General features: G+C 34.7%; 1 protein-coding gene across 1 annotated transcript; it reads right to left on the reverse strand.

Annotated features, from left to right (window-relative positions):
• Positions 1 to 5,372: 5,372 nt before the first annotated feature.
• LOC141631388 (replication protein A 70 kDa DNA-binding subunit B-like) lies at positions 5,373 to 7,922 on the reverse strand. The gene is made up of 9 exons (XM_074444066.1): positions 7,909 to 7,922; positions 7,678 to 7,819; positions 7,268 to 7,544; positions 7,102 to 7,171; positions 6,477 to 6,609; positions 6,240 to 6,397; positions 6,022 to 6,145; positions 5,748 to 5,912; positions 5,373 to 5,651 (listed from the first exon to the last, which is right to left on the reverse strand). Exons 1-9 carry the CDS (start codon positions 7,920 to 7,922, stop codon positions 5,373 to 5,375), a joined length of 1,362 nt encoding a protein of 453 aa, XP_074300167.1.
• Positions 7,923 to 8,548: the final 626 nt, after the last annotated feature.

Genomic DNA, 8,548 nt, shown 5'->3' on the forward strand with positions numbered 1-8,548 from the left:
TACTTGTTTACATCTAGCACATGTGTCACACATCTTTTCTTGGTCGAACTTTATCTTAGGCAGTCCTTCAACCAAGTCCCACTTCTTGAGTTTATTCAAGGTTAGTGAGCTAATGTGACCGAATCGTTTATGCCATAAACAAGGATCATCAAGAGTAACTTTCATACACGAAAAAGAGTTAGTAGGCACAGCATTTAAATCTACCATATACACGTTCCTTTTACGGTGGCCTTCAAGAATGACATTGCTAGTTCCTTCAATAATAATGCGACAACTATCAGTATGAAAGACTACTTTGTTACCTTTGTCGCATAGTTGAGATATGCTTAGCAAGTTGTGTTTTAGACCATCTACGAGATAAACGTCACTTATTGCGTGAGCCTTAGAGATTCCAATTTTGCCAACGCCAACAACCTTTCCCTTTTTGTTATCCCCGAACGTTACTTTTCCTCCATTGAAGGGCTTGAGTGAAAGAAATAGATTCTTGTCTCCGGTCATGTGTCTTGAACATCCACTGTCAAGATACCATTGGTTGTTTTCTTTCACTACTTCCTGCATAAAGAATTAGATACAATTTTTAGGTACCCAAGCTAAGTTGGGTCCCTTATTATTAGTTACTCTAAATACCAAATCCTTTCGAACCCAAACACGTCTAATGACCGTTTTTCTAATTTTAGGTTTGTTTGACTTGGGAGGAGTTCTAGGGTTAGGGTTTTCTCTAGGTCTCGGAATTTCTCTAGGTCTCGGAACTTCTCTAGGTCTCTCTTGACTAGTTGTCTTGTGAATAGGTTTACTGGGTTGAGATCTACAAGGGCTTTGAGAGGTGCTAGGTTTCTTAGAGTAGTCAAAGGCCATGTCGTAGAACCAACGGAATTTATTGTTCCTTTCTTCGTTAGGTTCGTCAGTGGGAGTTTCCTTATCCTCGTCAACTGTGTCAACAGTTTTGGCATGTTCGGCATTTTTTCGTAAGTCATGAGCCTTTTTGACACAATTGATTTGGATGTGACCCGTATGACCACAGTAATTGCAAATCAAGTATTCGGAAGATCAAAGATACTTCCTTTTTCTAAAATCAAAATCCGAAGGTGTTGACTTGCATTTAGAGTGATCTCTACGGCTGTAGCACTCATGTCCTAACCCCATCTTCATATTGTTGTCAGATTGTTCGGTTAGGAAGTTCAGGACTTTTGTGCTACCTTCCCACTTATCATGGACCTTTCTAGCGTGTAGAAGCAAGTCTTTTAGGGTTTTGATTTCCTCTTGACATTTCGTGTGATCTACATCATTGTCCTTTTAAAGTTGTCACGAAAGTCTTGGAATCGTTTGTTAAGAATGAACACAACGTCGGTGTGGTGTTTCTTAACATTGATCATATCGGTCTTGGATTCTTTCAATTGCTTTGAAAGAGAGTCTATCTCTTTCTTTTGATCCAAGATCACTTCTTCATTAGATGTGACCTTAGTTTCCAAGATTTCTTTGACTTTTCTAAGTTCTAAAGTTATAGCTTCATTAGCTATAACTTTGGCTTGAAGGTGCTTGATTTTAAGCTTTAGGTCGGAAGTTATAGCTTCATTAGCTATAACTTTGGACTCTAATTCCTTCTTTTCAGCCATAGTAGAATCTAATGTTGTAGCTTTCTCAAATTTGTAACTTTAGATTTCAACTTCTTAGCTTTAGTCTTGAGATTATGATTCTCTTCCGCAATATCGAGAATCTGTTCCTTTAGATCTTTCAATTCCAAATCCTGTTCATGGCACTTATCAAGAGATTGTTCAAAGAATTCAATTAGGGCACTTTTAGACAATTTCTTAACACGTTTTTTAAGCTCAAGGTAACTTACCTCTTCATCGTCATCTTCGTCCGATTCTCCAAGAAAACAATAGTTTGAGTGAGAAGTTGTGCTTTCATCATCACTTTGTCGGAGATTAGGTCAAGACTAACACTTTGCTCGGACAAAGGTTAGCCACTTCGTCGTCTTCAGATTCCTCGTCATCTTCTGATCCAAGGTCTCCCCAACACGAAGCCATCATAACTTGCTTGAATTCTCTCTTTGTCTTCTCACGTTTCGTCTTGTCCTTTATCTTCTCCCATGTTGGACAATCTTTGATCATATGACCAGATTCTCCACATCCAAGCAACCTCTATTTGCGAAAGACGACTTTGAGTCATTAACCTTTTTGTTGAATGACTTGTTGTTGTTGTTGTTAAAGGATGATTTTGTTTGTTTGTTTCGAAATATTTTGTTTTTGAAACGGCGTGCAAACAGAACAGTTTCATCCTCTAATTCAGAGTCCACTTCTTCACTCTTTAAGGCCATACTCTTATTTCGGCTTGGTTCAGCGTCATCTTTGTTAAGAGTAATTTCATGGGCCATGAGAGCACCTATGAGCTCTTGATAGGATAAGGTTTCAAGATCTCGTGATTCCTCCATTGCAGTGACCTTAGCACGCCACTTTTTAGTAAGGCTCCTAAGAACCTTTCTAGCAATGTCCTCAGTACTGAATTTCCTACCTAGGTTTTTCAGTTCGTTGATGATGCTTGAAAACCTTGCGGACATACTATCTAGAGACTCATTAGGCTCCATGATGAATAGCTCATATTTTTGCATAAGCAAATCAATTCGGTGCTTCCTAACAATGGAAGTACCTTCATAAGCTAATTCGAGCCCATCCCATATCTCCTTGGCCGTGGAACAAGAGGAGAACCGATCAAACTCTGTGGAAGTCATTCCGTTTTGCAGAAGACTTATTGCTTTGGAGTTCTTCTCAGCTTTCTTGTAGTCGGCCTCGACATAGTCCTCTTCTTTCTTTTCATAGGTAGTGCCTTCCTCGGATGCCACAAGAATTTTATGCGGTCCGTTTTGAATAATCCTCCAAAGACTCCCAATCGTGTCCTTTCACATAGTGAGTCATCATGTTTTTCCATAATCCATAATTCTTCCCATCAAAGACGGGACACTTGAGATATTTGGAATCCATTTATCACGTGATAGGCAGCGGAATATAAAACGATAAGATAAATGAAAAACAAGATAGATCAGCCTCTTTGCGGTTAGGCAATCAAGAGCACGAGGCTCTGATACCAATTGAAGAGTCTATTGATCCAAAATACTCAAGAGGGGGGGGTGAATTGAGGATTTAAAACTTTTTGAAAGCTTTTTCGATTGTGCGTATGTAATTGATTATTTAAAGTTTATTGATTAAACTTTAACTAATCAACTAATGATTGTAAGCAAAAGAAACGAAACAAACGAAAGAAGAAGAGACACACGGATTTTTGAAGTGGTTCGGTTTCACAAGTCGAAACCTACGTCCACTATTCTCGATTAATAAATTTAGTACCTTTCTCCGGATTACAAATTTACTAACCCAACTCGTACAACTAACTCTAGCAGTAACTCAATGAGTACCGTTAAATACTCGAGTGACTAACTTACGCTAATAAGAAAGCACTAATGATTCTTCTAATAGTTCACGTTAATGAACAAGTAAGCAATCAATTATAGCACTATTATCTTATAACGATAATGAAAGAACGAATGCACAAGTCTATAAATCACACGACCTTTCTTGAAAAATAACAAAGCGGTTTTTGCTCTAAAACACGGTTTTTGCTTTTTGTAAATATATGAAAGTTATGCTCAAAGGTCTTAACTTTAATGATGTAATGTATGGAGTATTTATAGTAAAAGAGGAGCAAGGGTTTCGGTTTAAAAACCCTAGATGCCGTGTGCCCTAGATGCCGTGTGGAAGCCTTGTAAAGCAAGAAAAGAATTAGGTTAAATCTTTCCTTAATTCTTTTCCAAGACTTGCCTTAATAAATAATATTTTCCTATCTTAACAACTCACCAATATCTTGGAGATTAGGAAAGATAATATAAGGAGATAAATAAATCTCTAACAAATATTATCCTAATACCTTAACCCTTATCCAAGCAAAGACTTGATGTGCAAGAAGGAAAGTACTATTCACGTTTACTATTCACGCGGCACTGTTCACGGGCACTATTCACACAGCACTATTCATCCCTAATATTTTTATAAGATAGAAAGGAATAAATCAAATAATAAAGAGATAACAAATCTCTAATCAAATATTCTTTTAAAGATTTACTTAATCTTTTCCTTCTATCTTTACAAAAATAATATCTTATAAGTTAGGAAAGAATAAATCAAAATAATATAAAAGAGATATTAAATCTCTAATCAAATATTATAAAGATTTACACAAAACCCTAACTTGTACAAAGAGTCATCGTGTAAGAGAAAGAAACGACTCATAAGCCCATTCCTCTTTCACGAAACCCTAGGTAAGATAAATTAGGTTTAGGGTATTATAGAGTATGTAGAAACTAGAAACCCTAATTAGCAAGATGTCTCAACTCATAAGTTGATTCAATCATAATTACTAATTATAAGCTCATAGTAGAACCATACTCAATATTAAAATAAGCTCCCTTGTAAAATAAATACTTTTACTAAAACATTTAAAACGGTTTTCCAAAAACAATTTAAAAACTATTTTGTCGTGTGTTTTATAAACTTCACATCTCAATGTTATAGTAGAAGAGCTATAACATTGAGCTCTTTAACAAGTAATGTTATGGCTGTGAAGCTATAACTTTACCAATCAAAGAAGCGCATTCTTACGTTACCATTACGAGATAATCACCTACGCTATTCTAATCTTCGTTAGGAGATCTTCGAGTGTAGGCTACTTCATTATCCAAGCTTGATCAATCTTTAATTGAGCTTCATCTTCTCATGAATGCTTGAACAATTCTTCCATTATCTTTAATATCTTGATCCTTGATTGAGGGCATGATCATGATATGTTCTTGTATACTTCCGTCACAATTCTTTAATGCTTGCGATTAGTAAGCCCAATCTAAGAGACTAAACAAACAATTACGCGCAACGAGTATATAAAATATAAAGCACTCTTGACATCATCAAAACATAAACATATATCCTATATGGTTCAACACTTACCTTCAGGGGAAGCTTGATCCTTTTATCAATTGGATGTATCGCGTCCTCATTAAGTCTCTTCACTATAGCCTGCTGCAAATGTATGCAAATGTTGAGGGACTCAAGTATGCATATGTATGGTGTTCATAAATGTGGTGTTGCTGATTGTCGACATGTAAAAGAACAAAATACTTCTTAACAAAGGTCGTCGATAAAACCACATCACAATCATACTCCATAAATAGCAAATGTAAAAGAACAAATATATGTTTGTATTATATATCTATAAATACGGTAATAATAAATCAGACATAAAAATTAGATGCTAAAAAAGTTGCTTGAGTTAAAACAGTAATTAAACTAATAGTCTAGACGACGAATATTCTTAGTTGTTCATCACTTTCAATCATCATCGTTACTTTCATCACTTTCATCAGAACACAAAAGTGGCCTCTTTCCCATAGCTATTGCTCTTGCTCTATCTGTTCGAATATCGTCATTGTTTTCTGAAATCAAACGCCGTCTTTTTTCCATGGTCTCTGCTCTTACTTCATCTTCGGTTCTTTCTGAAATGACAATTGGTTTGTTTACCACAGGAATTGCTCTTGATTTGTTTACAACTTCTTCTGCAATAACAAGCGGTCTCTTCCCCACAGTTTTCGATTTTGTAGTGGGTTCTACCTGTGATCTAAGTAGTCATTGTTTCTTATGTAGGTATTATTATAATCAATATAGTAAAAGAAGAATATGGTAATATAGTATGGTCGTATGGCAAACCTCATGAGAACCGTCATCAAAGATATTTGTGGCTGTGAACGTTTGCTTGTACTTGACTTTATGATTATATTCGGTAATCTTTAGCTTGAAAACAAATTTTTTATTCTCAAATGTGTTTCGAATTAAGCTAGGAACTTTGTCATTGTTGTCGTCATCGCATGTATCCTGTCCAGTCAAGCAAAGTTACATAGTATAGGATTTTGTTAGCTGAATAAAAGGAAATTTTAAATATCAATATTGTTGAAGAACAGTATAAAAGAAGAAAAACTATTACCTCGTTTGTGTGAGAGTCATATAAGGTACTTGCTTCCTGGCCGATTATTCTTTTTGCTTCATCATTAAAGATTATGAGGGTGGTTGAATCGGTCTCATCTTTAACTAATAATTCCAAGCGATACCTACAGATAAAAGAGAAAAAAGATTATTGATGGGTGTACTATAAATTGTTTACCGATTAATAATAACCACCAAGATGATAACGATTGATCTTACATAAGTTTCGGATTCTCAAGTCCTTTCTCACAGTAGTGGCAGTAGAAGTCGCTAATTCTCGTGTTTACTTTTTTGTTACAGACTGGACATGAAGGGTAGTGCCACGGTAAGTCACTAAGTACCTTCTCGACTTCCGCGATGCAGTAGCAAGAAAGATCCTGCAGATTTGACGCATAAAACGTTAAAGGTTAAATAATAAGAGATGCAGTGATACATTTAAGTGAGCAAGAAGTATACCGTTTTGTAGGGTATTTTGCAACCATTTACTATAGCCAAAATATCCTTTTTGTTACCAAGAAGATCGTCATGATCTAATACTCCGCGTTTTTGTAATTTGACCTTGCCAACAATAATTTCATCTTGTCTCTCACTGTGATTGAATGAGATATCATGTTAATATATCAAATAGAGTGAGATCTAAATTTGTAAGTATAAAAGAACTGGTCCAGATGCTTGGTCTAGAATGAAAAATTACCTGCATATAGTAAGAAATTCGTTGACCTCGGGAATTTCAAGATTGACATAGACTTTGGTTGACAGAGATGTCTCTACCCGAAGGTTAGCTGCAATGAAAGGTATTATAAAAACCACAAGTCTAATGGCTGTAGAATGAAACTTTGTGCATAATTAAAATAATATCTTATCGGCATTTGGACCTTTAACCCTTGTAGATGTAACGACTATTATAAATAGTTTGCACCCATTTGCTTCCAGTTGTTTTTTTTTGTTTGAAATAGTCTTGAGTGCATTGATTCCATAATTTTACTTTGAGGCGTTGTTTGCTATAATGGTAGTAAATCGATTATCTATATGCATAAGAGATATAACCTCACTGAAATAAGATTAGTAATTATATCCATACCTCCTGTCTTCAATCTCGAGGGTGATATCCTTGTTTTCCCCATGTTCGTTCACAAGGACGCCAATGACATCTGGGCCAACAATTAAAAAAGTTAATAATATGTTCAGAATATACTGCAATATACCGAGTATTATCTAAGAGTAAAAATTTAATATGATGTTCATACCGGATAGTACGAAATCTTTTTGACGGCGAGTCTCCAACTTATGAAAGTGCATAAAATCAAACTTGTGATGGGGAATAGGTGCAATATCATTCTTGATGACCTTGACATGAGTTTCATAAATAAAAGATATCATGATTTTGTTATCGCTCACGACGCGGTAATTTTCTTTGTTTGGCTGAACCTTAAAATTCTCTAGTAGACAAATACTTCCTTCAACGATTTTGGTACGATAGAATCGCCATAAGCTGCTTTCGATAGTAGCGTGGATATAATTTCTCTATATTAGACGAACAATAACAATAAACACGTGAATATCGGAACAAAATATATACTCGTCAATAAGAACCATAACAATATATAATTTATAAAAAGTAAGTAAGATGGGTTACGTAATTATCTAAATAAATTACCTCCTCATCAATAAGAACCATATCGACGCATATTAAACTATTATTTTTTCTGAAGTTTAGAACTTCCCATAATCTCGAAACGCGGATCTTGATTTTCCACTCGTTTTTGGATGAATTTAGCTCATTGATGAGTGAATAAGACCTGAGGGTAGGGACGTAGAAACCGTTTAGAGGATAGATTGAAAAATCATGAATATTATAACAATAATCAATATAAGATTCGGAAAGTACCTTGAAGTTGCCATGTTCTTTATACGAAAGCTGGAATAAGATTGTATGAGAGAGATTTCTAAACACTATTTTGATGGCTATGAAAACATCAATTCAATGAGCTTATATAGTGTAATAGAATCGCCCTAAATCCAATCAGAGTAGGACAATAAAACAATCGTTTAGCTTTTACGTATCATTGTGTTTAGTTGGATTAGGATTTAATACGTGCATTAGTTTTCCTACTTATTCAGATTTCTTCCTTCAATTGTTTAGTTTTTCATACTTATATTAGATTTCCTACTTATTAAACTCAAATATTTTTTTTTTTAATATTACGTTTTCTAAAAAAGTTGGACTCTCTAATATCGGTTGAAAAGTTTCTGCTTTATATATATAGATTGATTGATTGATTGATTGTAATTTACATTATCTTTTAAGATAATTAATTTTTCCATAATTAACTTATATTTTTATTTCTCTACAATTAACTTATATCTATATTTTATCTTAAGTGATTTACAAAACTTGGACTTTACACGGGTAGTTGAGTAAAGTAACAATCAATCTTACAATAGCGGAGGGCATTTATGTAGAACGATAATACGCAAATATTGCTTGGGTAAAACCCTATATCTTATGTAGCCCCAAATAAGTTGGG

Source organism: Silene latifolia, chromosome Y (genome assembly GCF_048544455.1).
Source record: "Silene latifolia isolate original U9 population chromosome Y, ASM4854445v1, whole genome shotgun sequence".
Classification (NCBI taxonomy): Eukaryota; Viridiplantae; Streptophyta; class Magnoliopsida; order Caryophyllales; family Caryophyllaceae; genus Silene; species Silene latifolia.